Source organism: Nerophis lumbriciformis, linkage group LG32 (assembly GCF_033978685.3).
Source record: "Nerophis lumbriciformis linkage group LG32, RoL_Nlum_v2.1, whole genome shotgun sequence".
NCBI lineage: Eukaryota > Metazoa > Chordata > Actinopteri > Syngnathiformes > Syngnathidae > Nerophis > Nerophis lumbriciformis.
In genome coordinates this window covers 15,123,977-15,147,049 of record NC_084579.2, presented here as the reverse complement: position 1 = coordinate 15,147,049, position 23,073 = coordinate 15,123,977, and the positions used below count along the sequence as shown (strand labels likewise).

At 38.3% G+C, this 23,073-nt stretch overlaps 1 protein-coding gene across 1 annotated transcript in view; it reads right to left on the bottom strand.

The window, feature by feature from the left end:
• The window catches only part of pappaa (pregnancy-associated plasma protein A, pappalysin 1a), a 288,874-nt gene that overhangs the window by 25,836 nt on the left and 239,965 nt on the right, over positions 1-23,073 (bottom strand). Inside the window, exons 15-19 of the mRNA XM_061927311.1 lie at positions 15,446-15,629; positions 14,089-14,290; positions 13,785-14,022; positions 10,647-10,794; positions 6,247-6,362 (exon numbers count right to left, since the gene is read on the bottom strand). Of these exons, the coding sequence (XP_061783295.1) occupies positions 6,247-6,362; positions 10,647-10,794; positions 13,785-14,022; positions 14,089-14,290; positions 15,446-15,629 (888 nt within the window). The remainder of the gene's footprint in view (positions 1-6,246; positions 6,363-10,646; positions 10,795-13,784; positions 14,023-14,088; positions 14,291-15,445; positions 15,630-23,073) is intronic.

Sequence of the window (23,073 nt, the reverse complement as noted above, 5' to 3'; positions counted from 1 at the left end):
ATCACTCAAAATATTTGCGGCATTATCTCAGAAAGGTACATTTGAAAAAAATAAATACTGTAACAAGACTTCAAATAGTAGCCTATGCTGTGATTAACTGCATAATAGAAATAAATAAATCTCCCAAATCGATATATATATATATATATATATATATATACACACACATATATAACTACAGTATATATATGTGTGTATATATATATATATATATATATATATATATATATATATATATATATATATATATATATATATATATATATATATACATACACACAAACCTCGTTTCCATATGAGTTGGGAAATTGTGTTACATGTAAATATAAACGGAATACAATGATTTGCAAATCCTTTTCAATCCATATTCAATTGAATGCACTACAAACACTTTTCCACTTTACATGAGTCCATCTTGGATGATCTCAGGCCCAGAGAAGCCGGCGGCGTTTCTGGATGTTGTTGATAAATGGCTTTCGCTTTGCATAGTAGAGCTTTAACTTGCACTTACAGATGTAGCGACAAACTGTATTTAGTGACTGGTTTTCTGAAGTGTTCCTGAGCCCTTGTGGTGATATCCTTTAGAGATTGATGCCTGAGAGATCGAAGGTCACGGGTATTCAATGTTGGCTTCCGGCCATGCCGCTTACGTGGAGTGATTTCTCAAGATTCTCTGAACCTTTTGATGATATTACGGACCGTAGATGTTGAAATCCCTAAATTTCTTGCAATTGCACTTTGAGAAACGTTGTTCTTAAACTGTTTGACTATTTGCTCACGCAGTTGTGGACAAAGGGGTGTACCTCGCCCCATCCTTTTTTGTGAAAGACTGAGCATTTTTTTGGGAAGCTGTTTTTATACCCATTCATGGCACCCACCTGTTCCCCATTAGCCTGCACACCTGTGGGATGTTCCAAATAAGTGTTTCATGAGCATTCCTCAACTTTATCAGTATTTATTGCCACCTTTCCCAACTTCTTTGTCACATGTTGCTGGCATCAAATTCTAAAGTTAATAATTATTTGCAAAAAAAAAAAAGTTTATCAAATTGAACATTAAATATGTTGTCTTTGTAGCATATTCAACTGAATATGGGTTGAAAATGATTTGCAAATCATTGTATTCCGTTCATATTTACATCTAACACAATTTCCCAACTCACATGGAAACAGGGTTTGTATATATATATATATATATATATATATATATATATATATGTTTCGCAGGTGTCACTGCTCTTCAGGAGATTTTACAAAATATATATAAAATCCCCTGAAGTGAAAGTACAGGCTTGTAGGGATGAGATAGCCTCTGTGTTTTTCCCTGACCTAACTTTATATATATATATATATATATATATATATATATATATATATATAAAACGTTTTATGTTTATCACACTGTTAATATAATATATTTTATTCAGCAATGTTGCATAGCATGCATACTAACATAATGATTACATAAAAGTTATCATTATAAATATATTATTTTTTATGTATTCTGCTATTTACCATAATAATACTAAAAATCATATTGATATAATAATAATGATAACAACAATAATTGTATATAATAAGTATAGTATAGTACAGTGGTTCTTAACCTTGTTGGAGGTACCAAACCCCACCAGTTTCATATGCGCATTCACCGAACCCGAACCGTAATCATAAAATGATGTTATTATATTAAAGAAACACTAATAAAGATATATTTTACAAACGGAAAGTTACAGGAATGTACACATGATCCCATGTTTACATCTCATTGTGCAACATGTGAATGTTTTGGTGGGAACTAAATGCGATATATCTGAAAGGGGTACACATTATTTCCAAAGTAGGACCCCCACCCAGATATATAATACAAGTACACAGTTCATGAAAAACAATATGTTATAGTCAGTGTAAGTGGGCCAAAACACTTATAATAGAAAATAATCTCATGGAAATGACCGCTGTCATTTGATTACAATAATAAAACATTTAATTTGTTATTTAGTCAGGTTTGGGACAGGTGTGCTGCAGGTGTGACCACAGTGCTCACATGTGCTCCACCGAATGCTCAAGGAGTTTAGCGTTTGCTCACGCATATGGAAAAATAGAGAGAACATTGTTTGGGGGTAACCATAATACGCCGACAGGGAGAAGTTTTTATTTACACGATGAGTCGGGCGTGTCTTGACCTCCGCTGCGGAGGCTGTGCCGAACCCCTGAGGTCAACTCACCGAACCCCTAGGGTTCGATTGAACCCAGGTTAAGAACCACTGGTATAGTATAATAATAATCTTGATAATAAAATAATTATGATATTAATAATATTATTAAAAATAACAATAATAATCATTATTATTCCACATTATTTGCGGAAAGATTTTACACATGACTAAAACCTGCCGCTCTCTGCAGTTGAGCAAAACGAAGCCCTGAACCACTGTGTGGGGAAATACAGTCGACAGACGACCACAATGCATTCCACTGGACACCAAATAGGTTTTCTCTTGCCGTCTAGTACAGACGTGGACAACTGCGTGTTTAGACTATGGTAGCGCTATCTGCAGGAACAGTCTGTAAATTGCAGTTCAACAAAATGCCAGAAAAACTCAATCCAAGTACAGACTGTGACCTGCAGACAGAAACAGTTTGACCATAAATCCAAATGCATCCCACTGGACAACAATAACTGTGTGACCTCAAATAATACCCCCTCATCCCCCAAATAATAGCACCCCTGTGTACTTTTATCGAATACACTTGACATGGATTTCTTTTGTTGCAGCAAACGACGCTATTTTTCATTTCGGTGCTGTCAGCAAATCGATTGTTCGAAGGAGAAGATGGAAAGACAGTACCATAAACACAGAAGATGGAGCGTCCTTATTTCATCTCCAAACTTTCCGCACCTACTGTACGTTCTACTTGCTTCCCTCTAATGATGATGTCATCCAGAAACTCCTTCCCCCTCCCCTCCCCGACTCCTTTTTCCTCTCTCAGCAGGGCCGTAAATCAAGATAATCCATGATCGTTGCCTGGCTTCACCCCTCACTATATGTATGTGATCCTCACCCTCTTCCAAGCCTCCCGGGGCGCTGATACCACATAAAAATAGATCCCCATCTCAGCGCCACCTTAGACGATGTAATGTCATATAGAGAATGAATAATTCCACTGGAAGCCCGACAGGCTAATTTTGCTGATAAAGGGGAAGGCGGGCGGGCGTGTTGGGGCGGGGGAGTCGTTAGCGATGGAGGGACAAGAAGACGACGAGGGAAGGAGGGACGTCTAAGTGGGTCATAGCGAGAAGTGAACTACAACTGGTTTAAAGCAATAAATCATCATCACTTATTAGGGCGGGCGGCATTAACCTCCAACTCGGGAACTAGATTGAATATGCGTTTTGCTGACGTGAATTCTAAGTATAAAGGGGCAGATGTGCCCCCGAGTTCATGTTTTTGTACGCTAGAACCTCCAAAGTCGAAGGGAAGTATTTAGAAACACTTTGCTAAGGAAAAAAACAATGGGAATCCAAATAATCTGTTCCAGGGTGAAACTGCCACCCCTAACATTGATATTAAGTGACATTTTAACATTTTTAACTGTCATATAAGTTCCTAAATTCGGGTGCTCGTCTACCTTGGATTAATTTATATTTAAAAACACTTTTTCTAAACTTTTTTCCCCGATAGAAAACAATGGAAAGATAATTTGTCCGTTCCAGGGTAAAACCGTCACCCATGACATTGATTTTAAAGTACAATTTTAACATTTTTAACTGTTGTATAAATTCCTACGTTCGGGTGGTCGTCAACCTTGGATTAATTTATATTTAAAAACACTTTTTCCCCTGATAGAAAACAATGGAAAGACGATTTGTCAGTTCCAGGGTGAAAATGTCACTCTTGACATTGATTGAGAACAAAAATTTAAATATTTGTAACTGTCATAAAAGTTCAAAGTAGAAGGAGGGCTAGTCAAACTTGGATTCATTCATGTATATATATATATATATATATATATATATATATATATATATATATATATATATATATATATATATATATACACACAACTTATATATATAATATATATATATATATATATACATACACAACTTATATATATAATATATATATATATATATATATATATATATATATATATATATATATATATATATATATATATATATATATATATATATATATATATATATATATATATATATATATGAAAGATAATGTGTCCGTTCCAGGGTAAAACTGTCACCCTTGACATTGATTTTAAAGTACAATTTTAACATTTTTAACTGTCGTATAAATTCCTACGTTCGGGTGGTCGTCAACCTTGGATTAATTTATATTTAAAAACACTTTTTCCCCTAATAGAAAACAATGGAAAGACGATTTGTCCGTTCCAGGGTAAAACTGTCACCCTTGACATTGATTGAGAACAGAAATTTAAATATTTTTAACTGTCATACAAGTCCAAAGTAGAAGGAGTGCTAGTCAAACTTGGATTCATTCATATATATATATATATATATATATATAAACTACTTTTTCCCCAATAGAAAACAATGGAAAGAGGATTTGTCTGTTCCAGGGTAAAACTGTCACCCTTGACATTGATCTTAAAGTAACATTTTAACATTTTTAACTGTCATATAAATTCCTAAATTCGGGTGCTTGTCTACCTTGGATTCATTTATATTTAAAAACACTTTTTCACCCAATAGAAAACTATGGAAAGACAATTTATCCATTCCAGGGTAAACCTGTCACCCTTGACATTGATTGAGGACAGAAATTTTAAATATTTTTAACTGTCATACAAGTCCAAAGTAGAAGGAGTGCCAATTGAAAGATAATGTGTCCGTTCCAGGGTAAAACGGTCACCCTTGACATTGATTTTAAAGTAACATTTTAAAACTTTTAACTGTCATATAAATTCCTAAATTCGGGTATATATGGCACTGCCATATTTATTATTGAAGTCACAAAGTGCATTGTTTTTTTTAACATGCCTCAAAACAGCCGCTTGGAATTTGGGACATGCTCTCCCTGAGAGAGCATGAGGAGGTTGGGGGGGGGGGGGGGGGGGTGTATTTTGTAGCGTCCCGGAAGAGTTAGTGCTGCAAGGGGTTTCTGGGTATTTGTTCTGTTGTGTTCATGTTCGTTACGGTGCGGATGTTCTCCCGAAATGTGTTTGTCATTCTTGTTTGGTGTGGGTTCACAGTGTGGCGCGTATTTGTAACAGTGTTAAAGTTGTTTATACGGCCACCCTCAGTGTGACCTGTATGGCTTTTGACCAAATATGCCTTGCATTCATTCGTGTGTGTGAAAAGCCGTAGATATTATGTGATTGGGCCGGCACGCAAAGGAAGTGCCTTTTCTTTACCTCTACCTACGTCCGTGTACACAGCGGCGTTTTAAAAAAATCACAAATTTTACTTTTTGAAACCGATTCCGATAATTTCTGATATTATTTTAAAGCATTTATCGGTTGATAATATCGGCAGTCCGGTATTGTCGGACATCCCTAATATTTATATGGCGCTTTTCTCTAGTGACTCAAAGTGCTTTTTACAGAGTGAAACCCGATATCGAAGTTCCTTTTGAACCAGTGTGGGTGGCACTGGGAGTAGGTGTGTAAAGTGTCTTGCCCAAGGACACAACGGCAGTGGCTAGATCGAACCTGGAACCCTCAAGTTGCTGGCACGTTCACTCTACCAACCGAGCTATGGTGTGAAAAACACCCATCCTTCCTCTGCTACTTTCTATGCAATTCACTGCGGCGCCTTCCGACACCAGAGTCTCAATTTACCTCTGAGCACAAATCATATCAGTTACGCACATCCCTGAAAAACAGATCATTTAATGTCCTCGTGGCCCAGCCCACTTGCTGACTCAGCGTGAGTCTGAAACCAAACAAAAGCGGGGCTGTATTAAGGGTGGCTATACACGCCAACTGTGATGAGTCTATTGTGTTATTTCCTCAAAGTATGGTAAATACTGTACAATTTAGTCTCGGCCCAAAAATAGACCTCGCACCATGTTCTCAAAAATGTCTGAGGGGTTGCCATGTTTCTAACCAAAACATTTGGACGCGGCGGGACTTAAAAGGGCGGCGCACACACGAGCGAGGATGTTGACACCAAGCGGGAAATTCCTTAAGGGAGAGTTGTGGATCGCGGGGCTCTGTCAAGTGCGTCTGTCACGGCGGTGGTGAGACGGGCAGGACGGCGTACCTTGACCTTGTGTGGGTTCCTCCAGTGCTCCTTGAGCACGTCGTCCACGGTCATGTTGCTGGGGAGGATCACCACGTCGTTGTTGCTCTCTCTGCACGTCAGCTCGCACTCCTCGCCTGTGTTGGCGGGGGGAAAGCCAAGTCAATGACCACGGCCCTAGCTTTACATCAAAGCTACTTCAAACTTCAAAGCCAGGCTGAAGTATTTTACTTTCTCCTCAAAAAGTTGGGGATGACAATTTTGACATTTCTAAGATTAAATGTGGTATTTTGGCAATCTTGAGCAAACAAGAGATGATCAGAGGCACTTTATTGGACAAGCAATGGCCAATTTGGACCTCGAAAACAACAGGTGTGTAAAAAAAACGAGTCATACCAAAGACTATAAAAATGGGACCCATTACCGTATTTTTCGGAGTATAAGTCGCACCGGAGTATAAGTCGCACCTGCCGAAAATGCATAATAAGGAAGGAAAAAAACATACATAAGTTGCAAAAGTGATTTCCTTGAAGAAATAAATAAATAGATAAATAATCAATCAATAAATCAATCAAAGTAGGTGTACTGTCACCAAACTATGAAAAAAACTGCGACTTATAGTCCGAAAAAGTACATCCCTGCTTGGCACTCAGCATCAAGGGTTGGAATTGGGGGTTAAATCACCAAAAGATTATTCCCGAGCGCGGCCACCGCTGCTGCTCACTGCTCCCCTCCCCTCCCAGGTGGTAGAACGAGGAGATGAGTCAAATGCAGAGGATAATTTCAACACACCTAGTGTGTGTGTGTGACTATCAGTGGTACTTTGACTTTAACTTTAAACACAAATACAGTGGAACCTCGATTTAAGAACCCCTCGTTATATGAACTTTTCCATTTACAAACCACAAACCGGACAAAAGTATGCATTGGTCTACCAACCTTGCCTCAGTTGACGAAAGTTTCAATCACCTATTGTGTGTCTTGCAGTGTAGCCATTTTGTGCCAGGCAGAACAGCGTTAGCTACTATGCTAATTGTGCGATTTTTAGTGATTTGTTTTGTTTTTTTTAAGCATTTTTCTAGCAAGTTTATAGTTTTCTTAGCTCATAAGTTAAAGTTAAAGTTAAAGTACCAATCATTGTCACACACACACTAGGTGTGGTGAAATTTGTCCTCTGCATTTGACCCCTTGGGGAGCAGTGAGCAGCAGCAGTGGCCGCGCCCAGGAATAATTTTTGGTAATTTAACCCCCAATTCCAACCCTTGATGCTGAGTGCCAAGCAGGGAGGTAATGGGTCCCATTTCTTTAGTCTTTGGTGTGACTCGGCCGGGGTTTGAACTCACAACCTACCGATCTCAGGGCGGACACTCTAACCACTAGGCCACTGAGTAGGTAAAGAGTCCAAAAAAATAAATGGACAAGCGATGTGTGGTTTGAAACATTTAGAAGGCAGCCACAGCGTTGTCGACACCACCTTACCCCCTGCCACTTCCCTTCCGCTGCACGCCAAGAAGATTATTCGACAAGGTAGAGTGGATTTTATTTTTTCATTTCTAATCATCGCAGAAACCTGACTGTTAAAGTTTAAAGTTTTGTGAATTCAAACTGAGTGCACCACAGTGCTAGTGGCAGTGTGTGCAAATGAGGACCGTTCAGCTTGTTGTTGTTTTGGCTTTGTTATTAAATAGAAAGTTGATCTATCACCCCCTTGTTATATTTGCTTGATATACCGTACTGTATACCACTTTATTGGACAAGCAATGGCCAATCAGGAACTTGAAAACAACAGATGAGTAAAAACACAAATACAGTGGAACCTCGATTTGAGAACCCCTCGTTATATGAACTTTTCCATTTACAAACCACAAAACCGAACAAAACTATGTGTTGGTCTACCAACCTTGCCTCAGTTGACGGAAGTGTCACCCACCTATTGTGTGTCTTGCAGTGCAGCCATTTTGTGCCAGGCTAAAATGCTAATTGTGCGCTTTTTAGTGTTTTGTTTTGGTTTTTTTTTTAGCATTTTTCCAGCAAATATATAGTTTTCTTAGCCCTTAGCTTGTTTGGTCTTGGTAGAGGTCTGTGCTCATTCTAATTGCTGCAGACTAAACTAAAGATGGTACGTTTTGTGTAATCCTTCACACAACCCAACAGGCTGCAGTGATAATATCATATAAAGCCAGGGAAACCTTCCTTTACAGAACATTATACAGATAGAGGTACAAGTAAATTGTTTTCGGAAGCACATGTCAACCATTTATTTTGCCTTTAACGTAGCTGAAGTTAGCTTTGTAGGCTTTAAAAACATGTTTTTATTTATTTTTCTAAAGCTGCTGAGTTTCCGGGTGTTGTTAATGAATGGCTTTCGCTTTGCATAGTAGAGTTTTAACTTGAACTTACAGATGTAACGATGAACTGTAGTTTCTGACGGTGGTTTTCTGAAGTGTTCCGGAGCCCATGTGGTGATATCCTTTACACACTTATGTTGGTTTTTGATGCAGTACCGCCTGAGGGATCGGAGGTCACGGGCATTCATTGTTGGTTTTCAGTCTTGCTGCTTACGTGCATTGATTTCTCCAGATTCTTTGAACCTTTTGACGACCGTAGATGGTGAAATCCCTAAATTCCTTGCAATAGCTCGTTGAGAAATGTTCTTAAACGCATGTGTTCACAAAGTGGTGACCCTTGTTCCTACATGTTTTTATTTATTTTTCTCAAGCTGCTGAGCCTCCTCTGTATCAATCAATCAATCAATCAAAGTTTACTTATATAGCTCTAAATCACGAGTGTCTCAAAGGGCTGTACAAGCCACAACGACATTAACTCTGTAGTATATCAACAATATACAAACCCCGTTTCCATATGAGTTGGGAAATTGTGTTAGATGTAAATATAAACGGAATACAAATATTTGCAAATCCTTTTCAACCCATATTCAATTGAATGCACTACAAAGACAGGATATTTGATGTTCAAACTCATAAACTTTATTTTTTTTTTGCAAATAATAATTAACTTAGAATTTCATGGCTGCAACACATGCCAAAGTAGTTGGGAAAGGGAATGTTCACCACTGTGTTACATCACCTTTTCTTTTAACAACACTCAATAAACGATTGGGAACTGAGGAAACTAATTGTTGAAGCTTTGAAAGTGGAATTCTTTCCCATTCTTGCTTGATGTACAGCTTAAGTTGTTCAACAGTCCGGGGTCTCCGTTGTGGTATTTTAGGCTTCATAATGCGCCACACATTTTCAATGGGAGACAGGTCTGGACTACAGGCAGGCCAGTCTAGTACCCGCACTCTTTTACTATGAAGCCACGTTGATGTAACACGTGGCTTGGCATTGTCTTGCTGAAATAAGCAGGGGCATCCATGGTAACGTTGCTTGGATGGCAACATATGTTGCTCCAAAACCTGTATGTACCTTTCAACATTAATGGCGCCTTCACAAATGTGTAAATTACCCATGTCTTGGGCACTAATACACCCCCATACCATCACAGATGCTGGCTTTTCAACTTTGCGCCAATAACAATCTGGATGGTTCTTTTCCTCTTTGGTCCGGAGGACACGACGTCCACAGTTTCCAAAAACTATTTGAAATGTGGAATCGTCAGCCCAAAGAACACTTTTCCACTTTGTATCAGTCCATCTTAGATGAGCTCAGGCCCAGCGAAGCCGACGGCGTTTCTGGGTGTTGTTGATAAACGGTTTTCGCCTTGCATAGAAGAGTTTTAACTTGCACTTACATATGTAGCGACCAACTGTAGTTACTGACAGTGGGTTTCTGAAGTGTTCCTGAGCCCATGTGGTGATATCCTTTACACACTGATATCGCTTTGATGCAGTACAGCCTGAGGGATTTAAGGTCACAGGCTTAGCTGCTTATGTGCAGTGATTTCTCCAGATTCTCTGAACCTTTTGATGATATTACGGAAATCCCTAAATTCTTTCCAATAGCTGGTTGAGAAAGCTTTTTCTTAAACTGTTCAACAATTTGCTCACACATTTGTTGACAAAGTGGTGACCCTCGCCCCATCCTTGTTTGTGAATGACTGAGCATTTCATGGAATCTACTTTTATACCCAATCATGGCACCCACCTGTTCCCAATTTGGGATGTTCCAAATAAGTGTTTGATGAGCATTCCTCAACTTTATCAGTATTTATTGCCACCTTTCCCAACTTCGTTGTCACGTGTTGCTGGCATCAAATTCTAAAGTTAATGATTATTTGCAAAAAAAAAAAGTTTATCAGTTTGAACATCAAATATGTTGTCTTTGTAGCATATTCAACTGAATATGGGTTGAAAATGATTTGCAAATCATTGTATTCCGTTTATATTTACATCTAACACAATTTCCCAACTCATATGGAAACGGGGTTTGTATAAGCAGAACATGAAACATTATACCCACCTATGCCATGTCCTCGCTTGCATGAGTACTGGAGGCTGTAGTGCAGGTTTTGAGGTAAAGAACACTGGCCTTTGCTGTTGGGGCACAGGCGGAAGGACCCCGTCCAGTTTCCGTCCTTCCTACAGCGGATCACGTTGGAGCCGGAGCCCTGTGGATAAAAACGTGTGCATCGACACGTATCATCAAAAGTGGCCGAGCAAGGACACATTATGCAGGCATCCCGTTGCAAAAAAAAGAGACAAGGAAATACAATCCAACTTTTATCAGGCGTCCACGAGCTACGAGGCCTGAGAGGCCGAGCAGATTAAAAGCTGTATACATTTCAGAACTGTGTAGCCAGCCTGGACTGTTGTGGCAATCAATAGCTATCTGATTAAAAGGGGCATCCAATTGAGGGGGGCTGAGGGAGCAGGGGAACCTAAAAGCATTGTGTAAAGAGGACCTGATAACATCTGGCAGGCCTCATTAAATTTATATGTAAGGATCTCCTCATGGAACTATTTCAACCAGGAAAACACTGATATGTTTACATTGTCGCCACCTCTGTTTTAATTTATTCCACAGGATGGTGTTAAAGGTCAGGGCTCTCAAATTCTTCCCTAATAGTCTTTGCTTTAGGAACTTGGCACGATACGGAGCCTATCCCAAACTGTTCCGAGGGAGAGGAAATGATAGAATTATCCGAAATGTTTTGTTGTTATTAAAGAATATACATAATTTGAACACATTTCCAGCAAAAGGATGGATTTTTCTTTAGTTTTTTCCACTTATTTATTTACTAGTTTTTTTATTTATGTAGAAATAACATTTTTAATTAATTGTTTGCAGCAGCCCCAATAAGACATAGCATTATTCTGCTCTCCAAGGTAAATGCTGGACGTTATTATTGTACTACTTCATTAAACTACTGTAGTTCTTTGTTTTTCAAAGAATATTTGTTATCGAGAAGTAAAATTTGGTACATGTTAAAATGATGCTTTTTTTTGGGAAGGGGGGGGGGGGTTGATTTTAAATTAATTTCAATGGCCGACGCTAAATTGAGATAAAAGTGTTTTTGCGTTATGTGCTCGGTCATAGAACGCTCATAAGTTGAAATACCACTGTATTATTATACTGTATGTATTTCATATTATTTATAATTAATAATTATCAATATATACTGCTAAATTGACTTTATTGTGTTTATTGTGTTATACATTATTTCAATTATATATATATATGTATATGTATGTACTGTATATATGTATATGCATACATATATACTGTATATATGTATATATATATATATATACACATATATAAATGTATATATAAATATATACATATGTATATATATATATATATATATATATACATTATTTCAATTATATTTTATATATGTATATGTATGTACTGTATATATGTATATACATACATACATATATATATATATATATACATATATATATATATATATATATGTATATATATATATACACACATATATATATATATATATATGTATATATATATACAGTACATACATATACATATATATAATTGAAATAATGTATAACACAATAAAATCAATTTAGCAGTATACATTGATAATTATTAATTATATATATATATTAATATACATATATGTACATATATAATTACTATTATTGATTAAATTAATAGATGATTATATTAACATTTTCAACATTTTGAAAAATAATTTTTACTGTATTTTGTTAGTAGTTTTTTTCCTCTGTTGTTATTTTTTATTGATATACACATATTTTATTTTATGTAGATGTATTCTTTATTATTTTATATTATAGTACATTGTTTTATTAAAAAAATGAAAAGTATTTCTTATTATTTTACTTTTACCTATTGTACATATTATATATTATATATATTATACCTATTCTTAATTTCCTCTTGTGGATTATTAAAGTATTTCTGATTCTGATTCTGATTATACTTTTACCTATAATTTTACTTTTGTGAGTACAGTATATTATTTGATGACGTCATTTATTTTACTGTATGTATTTTATATTATTTATAATTAATAATTATCAATATATACTGTTAAATTGATTTTATTGTGTTTATTGTATTGTGTTATACATTATTTCAATTATATATATATATATATATATATATATATATATATATATATGTATATATGTATGTGTGGGAAAAAAAATCACAAGACTATTTCATCTCTACAGGCCTGTTTCATGAGGGGGGGTTCCCTCAATCTCCTGATGATTGAGGGAACCCCCCCTCATGAAACAGGCCTGTAGAGATGAAATAGTCTTGTGATTTTTTTCCCCACACATACATACATTGCGCTCTACTACGGTATCGAGCACTATTTTTTGGATAACCTTATTAAGACATATATATATATATATATATATATATATATATATATGTATGTACTGTATAAAAAACTACTAAAAAATACAGTAAAAAATATTTTCCAAAGTGTTGAAATTTTAATATAATCATCTATTAATTTAATCAATAATAGTAATTATGTATGTATATATATATATATATATATATATATATATATATATATATATATACATACAATTAAATATATATATTATATATTTAATCATTATTTGATGACATCATTTAAAAAAAAAATAATATATATCATTATTTTCATTTTAAGGTGTAGCTTTTTTTACTAATACTTAATGTATATTACATTTCCAAAAAATATTAGTGTTTTGTTTTATTTTATTTGTAAGCATATTTTGAGCTTCTTATTTTTTTAATCTATATTGTTATTTTTGTATTTAATATTTACTGATTGTAATTTCAATGAATGTATACTTTTATTATATTTTCTGTATTTTATTGTATGTGTTTGTATAGTGTGAATGCTTAAAAGTATCATACATATACATTCAGTATAGCATCTTCAAAATATTATATTCTATATTGAGTTTTTTTTTAAATATACAATTTTACTTTATATGTATGTTTTTTTTAGTATAGGTAATTTTTTTTAACCTTGAAAAGTACAAAACAGAAAAAGAAAGATGAGATAGAGGTAAAGTCCACAAACGACATACAGCAGACACCACCCACATAAAAACAAAAATGTACACAAGAACAAGGGAAAAGAGAGGAAAGAGAGGGACAGACCTGCTTGCATGGAGCGTGCAGCAGCCTCACCGTGTGGGCGGAGCCTCCTGTGACGGCATTGCCGCTATTACCGGCGGCATCGGTTGAGCAATTGAGGCGGCAAACGCTGTCGAAGCGGAAGCCGTCGGTGCAGTGGTAGGAGCCGTGGAAGATGGGGGGCGGCGGGTCACAGGTGACCGGCTCACACGCACCTTCAAGCCAGCTGCCGTCTTCTGTGCACTGGCGCTTAAACGCACGCCTGAAGAGAGCAATAAAGACTTGTATTGCGGGAAATAACAAATAAGTAAGCCGTCAACTGGTTTACCTCTTGGGTTTATTGGTCACGTGGTAGCCTGGCCTGCACTTGTACTTGCACAGCGTTCCCACTTTGAGGCCCGTCTCGTTGCAACGCTTTGTCTGCAGCACGGCATGGGGCACCGGCGGAGGAGCCGGGCAGCGCAACTCGCAGAGAGCCTCGGGGAAGGACCACAGACCATCTTCCAAGCAGGTCAGAGTGTTGTTTGTACCTAACAAAGACCCGTAAAACATCAGTTCATAAACGTCCGTCGGCTATAAAAAGAAATTGAAGGAGCGCTCGGTTGTTAAATAGCCTGTAAAAGTCATGTCATCTTGCGCTGTATCTCCCTCCCGGTGCGATGCTAAAAAATGCATAACTTACCAGGATCCTAATGTGCATTAAAGTTTAAATATGACAACAATGTAAGAAGAGACATGGGATTTCTCCCACAAGGCACTTAAGTCGGTGCAGTTTTTAGCAAACCTTGCAAGGTACTTTGAGGGCAAGCCCTGAAAATAAACATCTATACGTGCATGGAAGAAACCCCTTGCCACCCACATCCACACCCACACGCACACTCCCACACATACACTATATTCCCAAAAGTATTTGGCCACCCATTCAAATGATCAGAATCAGGTGTCCTAATCACTTGGCCCGGCCACAGGTGTATAAAATAAAGCACTTAGGCATGGAGACTGTTTCCACAAACATTTGCGAAAGAATGGGCCCCTCTCAGGAGCTCAGTGGTTTCCAGCGTGGAACTGTCATAGGATGCCACCTGTGCAACAAGCGCTTTTCCATCTGGCAATCTGATGGACGAGTCTGGGTTTGGAGGTTGCCAGGGGAACGGTACATTTCGGACTGCATTGTGCCGAGTGTGAAATTTGGTGGAGGAGGAATTATGGTGTGGGGTTGTTTTTCAGGAGTTCCAGTGAAAGGAAGATACCAAAACATTTTGGACAATTCCATGCTCCCAACCTTGTGGGAACAGTTTGGATCGGACCCCTTCCTCACCCAACATGACTGTGCACCAGTGGAAGAACTTGACTGGCCTGCACAGAGTCCTGACCTGAACCCCATAGAACACCTTTGGGATGGATTAGACCGGAGACTGAGAGCCAGGTCTTCTCGACCAACATCAGTGTGTGACTTCGCCAATGCGCTTTTAGAAGAATGGTGGAAAATGTCTATAAAAACACTCCGCAACCTTGTGGACAGCCTTCCCAGAAGAGTTGTAATAGCTGCAAAAGGTGGACCGACATCATATTGAACCCTATGGGTTAGGAATGGGATGGCACTTCAAGTTCATATGTGAGTCAAGGCAGGTGGCCAAATGCTTTTGGCAATTTAGTGTACACAACAACAAGGGTAGTCAGCTCACCTACAAGCTGGGCAGGTTCACGACACTGGAAAGTGCTCTTCCTGCCGTAGGTGGTGCCCTCGGGGAAGTTGAAATGGGCCGGGTGGACGTGGTATTTATCGGGCAGGCCGCAGTCGACGGGCTCGCATGACACCTGCTTGTTCCATTTGCCGTTTGCACAGGTGATGGTCACCAAGGAGTCAGACTGTAAAGGACAGGAGAGATTGCAATTTAGTGCACAATTCTGTCTGTAATATAAGTATTGCTATCCCGCCTGCTGTGTCAATGAAAAACATGTATTATCCTGTCACCAGGAAGCTGGAGCTTATCCCAGCTCAGTTAAGATACGTGTCTACCAGAGAGGCTCCAGTTGTCCACTAGAAAGGTTCCGGTCTTAGTGCTCAAACTAGGTCGCAATCTATTATCTATACAAATCAGTATCTCACTTAGAAGCTGGAGCCTATTCCAGTCCCAGATTACTTAAAATAGGTTTGCCAAAGAGCAGCTTTGATGCCAATACCTAAACTAGCTAGGTTTGAACAAAGTACTTCCAGTGCTGGTGCCTGAACCAGTTACCAATACGTTTTCTGTATGGAATATCCTGTCACCAGGAAGCTGGAGCCTATCCCAGCTGAGTTAAGATAGGTGTCTACCAGAGAAGTTCAAGTTTTCCACTAGAATGTTTCCGGTCTTAGTGCCAAAACTAGGTCGCAATCTATTATCTGTGCAAATCAGTATGTCACTTAGAAGCTGGAACCTATTCCAGTCCGAGATGACTTAAAATAGGTTTGCCAAAGAGCAGTTTCGATGCCAATGCCCAAACTAGCTAGGTTTTAACAAAGTACTTCCAGTGCTAGTGCCTGAACACGTTGCCAATACGTTTTCTGTATGGATTATCCTTTCACCAGGAAGCTGGAGTCTATTCCATTTTACTTGAACTAGTTTTCCACCCAGAGCCTTCCCATTGCTGTTTCCCAAACTAGCTGCAAGATCAAATACAGGTTTTCACCAAAGGGGTTCCAGTTTCCCACAGTTACGGTGTGTCCATAGTAGGTTGCAATCCATTTACTATACAGATCTTTAGCCTAACAAGAAGCTGGAGCCTATTCCAGTCTCGATTGACTTAAGATGTCAATGCCAGTGTTCAAAATAGCTAGGTTTCCAACAAAGTATTTCCAATTTTCCAGAAGTAGTGCCCAATACATTTTCTATATGGATTATTCTGTCACCAGGAAGCTGGGGACTATCCCAGCCGACCAAATATATATTTCCACCAGAAAGGTACTAGTTTTCTACTAGGGGAGTTTCAGTTTTACAGCCCAAATTTGGTTGCAATCCATTTACTGTACGAATTATTGTGCCACCAAGCAGCTGGAGCCTATTCCAGTCCCAGCTAATTTAAAATAAATTTGCCAAAGAGCAGTTTCTCTGCCAGTTCCCAAACTAGCTAGGTGTCCAACAAAGTATTTCTAGTGACAGTGCCTGAAGTAGTTACCAATAGGTTTTCTACAAAACCCAAAACCAGTGAAGTTGGCCCGTTGTGTATTTCGTAAATCAAAACAAAATACAATGATTTACCAATCCTTTTCAACTTATATTCAATTGAATAGACAATTTGCTCACGCATTTGTTCACAAAGTGGTGACCCTCGCCCCATCCTTGTTTGTGAATGACTGAGCATTTCATATAAACTGCTTTTATACCCAATCATGGCATCCAGCTGTTCCCAATTAGCCTGTTCACTTGTGGGATGTTCCAAGTAAGTGTTTGATGAGCATTCCTCAACTTTCTCAGTCTTTTTTGCCACTTGTGCCAGCTTTTTTGAAACATGTTGCAGGCATCAAATTCCAAATGAGCTAATAGTTGCAAAAAATAACAAAGTTTTCCAGTTCCAACATTAAGTATCTTGTCTTTGCAGTCTATTCAATTGAATATAGGTTGAAAAGGATTTGCAAATCATTGTATTCTGTTTTTTTTTTATTTTTTAGATCCCCCTGAACAAGAACTCCCTTGATCAGCCTCAGAAACCTTGGGGTTGTCTTGGATCAGTCAATGTCTTTGGAAGGTCTCTGTCGTCAACTGACCAAAAACTGTTTTTATCGTCTCAGAAATATTTCTAAAGTGAGAAATTTGTTGTGAAAATTGTATCTCGAAATTATCATTCACACGTTCATTTCGTGTCACATTGACTATTGCAATTCTCTCTTTACCCTTTACAACAAGTCAACGCTAAAAAGACTTCAGACTGTACAAAACGCGGCTGCCAGAGTTCTGACCGATGCACCCAGAACAGCCCAAATTACCCCCGTTTTATCCAGTCTTCATTGGCTTCCAGTTAAATTCCGCATTGAGTTTAACATTTTAGTCCTGACATTCCGTGTGTTTCATGTTGGGGCCCCTCAGTACATCACTGATTTGTAATGTCCCTACTCTTGAGGGCGCAGCCTCCGGTCTTCAGGCCAGGGTCTTCTAAAGATCCCAAAAACTCGTTTTAATACCCGTGGAGACCTGGCATTCCAGGCTATCGCTCCCCAGACTCTGGAACAGTTTGCACCCGTCCCTTCGTGATCTTGACTGTGTTGAAACTTTTAAGAAACATCTGAAAACTTCTCTTTTTAGTAAAGCTTTTAGTTAAAGGGGAACATTATCACCAGACCTATGTACGCGTCAATATATACCTTGATGTTGCAGAAAAAAGACCATATATTTTTTTAACCGATTTCCGAACTCTAAATGGGTGAATTTTGGCGAATTAAACGCCTTTCTATTATTCCCTCTCCGAGCGATGATGTCACAACAACACATTACAAACACCGAGTCAAATCAGCTCTGTTATTTTCCGTTTTTTCGACTGTTTTCCGTACCTTGGAGACATCATGCCTCGTCGGTGTGTTGTCAGAGGGTGTAACAACACGAACAGGGACGGATTCAAGTTGCACCAGTGGCCCAAAGATGCGAAAGTGGCAAGAAATTGGACGTTTGTTCCGCACACTTTACCGACGAAAGCTATGCTACGACAGAGATGGCAAGAATGTGTGGATATCCTGCGACACTCAAAGCAGATGCATTTCCAACGATAAAGTCAAAGAAATCTGCCGCCAGACCCCCGTTGAATCTGCCGGAGTGTGTGAGCAATTCAGGGACAAAGGACCTCGGTAGCACGGCAAGCAATGGCGGCAGTTTGTTCCCGCAGACGAGCGAGCTAAACCCCCTGGATGTCTTGGCTCACACCGTCCCTTAAACTGGACAGATCAGCTTTCAGGAAAAAAGCGCGGATGAGAGTATGTCTACAGAATATATTAATTGATGAAAATTGGGCTGTCTGCACTCTCAAAGTGCATGTTGTTGCCAAATGTATTTCATATGCTGTAAACCTAGTTCATAGTTGTTAGTTTCCTTTAATGCCAAACAAACACATACCAATCGTTGGTTAGAAGGCGATCTCTGAATTCGTCCTCGCTTTCTCCCGTGTCGCTGGGAACTGATTTTTAATGGTTTTAACCCTTCTGAAATTGTGATAATGTTCCCCTTTAATGCACCTTTTAACTATCATTTTTAATCCACTTTGTATCCTTTTTATGATGTTTTAAATTAAATTGTTGTTTTACTTTACCTCTGTTTTGTACAGCGCTTTGTGATTTTATCTGTGTAAAGCGCTTCATAAATAAAACTTACTTACTTACTTTATTTATGGTTTACACAACGTGCCAACTTCACTGGTTTTAGGGTTATCCCAGCTGACACCTTTACACTGCAACGTGTGTAATTTGGCTTTTTTTTTTCTTTTTTCTTTTTTTTTTGAGACATTGGATGATTTGTCAGTTTTTTTAACTGATCCTCTTTTCGGGGATGACTTCTCTTGAAAGCAAGAGCCCTATTAATCTTGAATGCTTTCTGACACAAGACCGATGAGGTAGCGTAAGTGTCCTTAGAAGGTCACATCTATTTCCATCAATCTACCCGGCAAGTATTCCAATGTCGAAGTGATGCACGCCCATCAGATTGATGCCCGCAACGTCATGTGCAAATGTTTACCTCAGCGCTAATCAGAACGTCGCCGAACAATCGGTCTTAGCTTACGGTGTGTCAGTAAAGCCGCACGGGCCACTCAGCAGCTCAAGTAACCTTCGTGCCACCCCGGAAAACTGATATCCTAACAAGTGCACAATCAGCCCTCGCACAATAGGGGCTGGCTTGTGTGGAAGTGTGTCAATTTCTGGGAAACAACAACAACAACAACAACACACACACACAAAAAGAGAGAAATTGTAAGACAAGTTCTAAGGATAATATTTCGATCAAGGATTTTTGATGGATTAGCCAGCATTTATTTGTGAGGTGGGGGTGGACTGTGGCTGTTTCCTGTTCTTCTCGGCATGATGTATTGAACAATTATAATCTTCCAACCGACGTTAGCTCATACCGTCAAGCTTCAAGAGAGCGATTGGTAGTGATATGCAAAGAAATGCAACAAGAACGGATTTAGGAGGGTATTAAATGTGCTTAATTCAAACAATAAACTTCAACAAAACAAATAAATACAAATAATAGAGCAGAACATAATAGCTACCTGTAGTATATATTTGTTTTATTTCTCCTACTTATAGTGTCTAACTAGCGACTATTTAATTTTCTGGACCAGTGGTACCAAAATCATGACCAACATTAAAATACAGTAGCGTCGTAGGCCTACGTATTCGTTAAAAACAAGGCAGAGGTTTTATTTAAGGAGTATATTTAATACCGTATGTTTGGCCACGTTTGAACGGTAAGACTGTGTTGGAATATTTAACCAAGTGATTACTTGGCTTACCAATAGATGGAGCCCACATACCACAGTTTTGAGAATCGCTGTTTACAAACCCTGTTTCCATATGAGTTGGGAAATTGTGTTAGATGTAAATATAAACGGAATACAATGATTTGCAAATCCTTTTCAACCCATATTCAATTGAATGCACTACAAAGACAAGATATTTGATGTTCAAACTCATAAACTTTATCTTTTTTTTTTTTGCAAATAATAATTAACTTAGAATTTCATGGCTGCAACACATGCCAAAGTAGTTGGGAAAAGGGCATGTCCACCACTGTGTTACATGGCCTTTCCTTTTAACAACACTCAGTAAACGTTTGGGAACTGAGGAGACACATTTTTTAAGCTTCTCAGGTGGAATTCTTTCTCATTCTTGCTTGATGTACAGCTTAAGTTGTTCAAACAAGCAGTGTTTTTTACAGCATATAAAACAATGGAATAAATGGAATGGAATGGAGAAACAAAACCACTGTTTTAGCGGTAAAATTCAAGCAACAGAGCTGCCAGTTTTTGTTTTTTACCGTGAAATCTTGTTGTTGTAATGTTTTTTTTCGTTTGTTTTTTAATGTTTTAGTGTCTTACTGTATATGGAAAAAAACTGTAAAAAAGTAGATTAATTTACGCTAAAAATCTCGGAATTTAACCGTAAAATCTATTGTCAATTTTACAGTCCACAATTTGATTGATTATTTGTTTTGAAATCATAAGTCAAGCAGATATTCAAGTACGGTGTTTATCTTTATTTTAACAAAAAATATTTTTGCAATACATAATATAATATATTGATAATATTGAATTTTAAAAGATATGTAATTGCATGCCGTACATGTTTTTTTTTATTTCAAAAGGGAAAGAACCAGTGACGTGCGGTGAGGTTGATGGCTGGTGAGGCACTGACTTCATCACAGTCAGATTTACAAACATATGAACCCTAAAGAGTATCTTATTCACCATTTGATTGGCAGCAGTTAACGGGTTATGTTTAAAAGCTCATACCAGCATTATTCTCTGCTTGGCAATTAGCATCAAGGGTTGGAATTGGGGGTTAAATCACCAAAAATGATTCCCGGGCGCGGCACCGCTGCTGCCCACTGCTCCCCTCACATCCCAGGGGGTGATCAAGGGATGGGTCAAATGCAGAGGAAAAATTTCACCACACCTTGTGTGTGTGACAATCATTGGTACTTTAACTTAACTTTAACTTTACACATACAAACTGTAGCACACAAAAAAGCACATTTAATAAAAAAAACAACGTTATTATGGTCTTACCTTTATGTAATATATTGGGTTGGAGGCAATAACCAGGCGAGGTGATGAAGTACGTCTCTTTACTGTAGACTTCAGAACAGACTCAACACACTTGACGTCAGGTGCGCAACACCACGTAAATCGTTGGCCAACCAAAAAGTAACCACAGTACGCTATAGCCAACATTAACCAGGAGATGGCAACAGACAAACATAGATCACTCTATTACATTCCTCCCCTTTTAGAAATGTAGAAGTTACTCAAAAGAAATAAACAACCCAACAAAAAAATGCAGCAGCTCAATAAGAAGCCAAAAAGTGCAAAAACAATCATGTTCGTGTTGGAGGAGTTGTGAATGAATGAAATATGAAATCCGTGCTGCAGTCTGCAGGTGTACCTAATGTTGTGGCCCTGCAGTCATTCAGAACTCCTCCATCACGAACATTATTGTTTTTGCACTTTTTGGCTTCTTATTAAATAACTTTTTTAAATAGATTCAATCTTGCACGTGGAAAGTTTAAGTGTGGGCTTTAGTTGATATAACACTACCGTCAGGGGGTGCATTCTACGGCGGGAGTACATTCTCTACCACCAGGAGGCGGGATTACTGAGAGCCTCACACAGTGCGTCTTCGCAGCAGTTTTATGATTACTCAGCACAAGAAATACGTTACACACACATACAGTTGTTGACAAAATACACTGTACATTATATACCTCAGCTAACTAAACTATGGAAATGTATAATATAGTTCATATAGCAATACGGTCTCACTGCACAGCAGGCCCTCAGTTAGCCGAGTCTGCAATCCATGTTGAGGCACAACGCAGTGACGTGCCTCAACTGGCTGCTGATCACCGCACCATCTCTTCTCAGAATTTGAACGGCAAATGTGAAAATTCAGCGATTTTGAATAAAAATAATCTAAAACTGGTGAAGTTAAATGGAAAATAACTTTATAGTATAATCACTGGATACATTTAACAATTTAATTTTTTTCTTTTTACATTTTTTAACTTTCCATGATGGCAGCATTTTATTAAGGCATATTAATTTCAGGCTTTTGCGGGCCACATAAAATATTGTGGCGGGCCAGGTTTGGCCCCCGGGCCTTGAGTTTGACATAGATGCAATCCACATCAAAACAGAAAAAATAAAAAAAAGGTTTGCCTTTAGCTCACAGTGTACAACATGTTTCACCTACTCAGTGGCCTAGTGGTTAGAGTGTCCGCCCTGAGATCGGTAGGTTGTGAGTTCAAATCCCGGCCGAGTCATACCAAAGACTATAAAAATGGGACCCATTACCTCCCTGCTTGGCACTCAGCATCAAGGGTTGGAATTGGGGGTTAAATCACCAAAATGATTCCCGGGCGCGGCCACCGCTGCTGCCCACTGCTCCCCTCACCTCCCAGGGGGTGATCAAGGGTGATGGGTCAAATGCAGAGAATAATCTCGCCACACCTAGTGTGTGTGTGACAATCATTGGTACTTTAACTTTAACTTTAAGAGGGAGAATGAAGAAAATCAAGAAGATTATTTTCAAATATTTATTTTCCAATCTTCAGTCTTTGTGCTTTTTTTT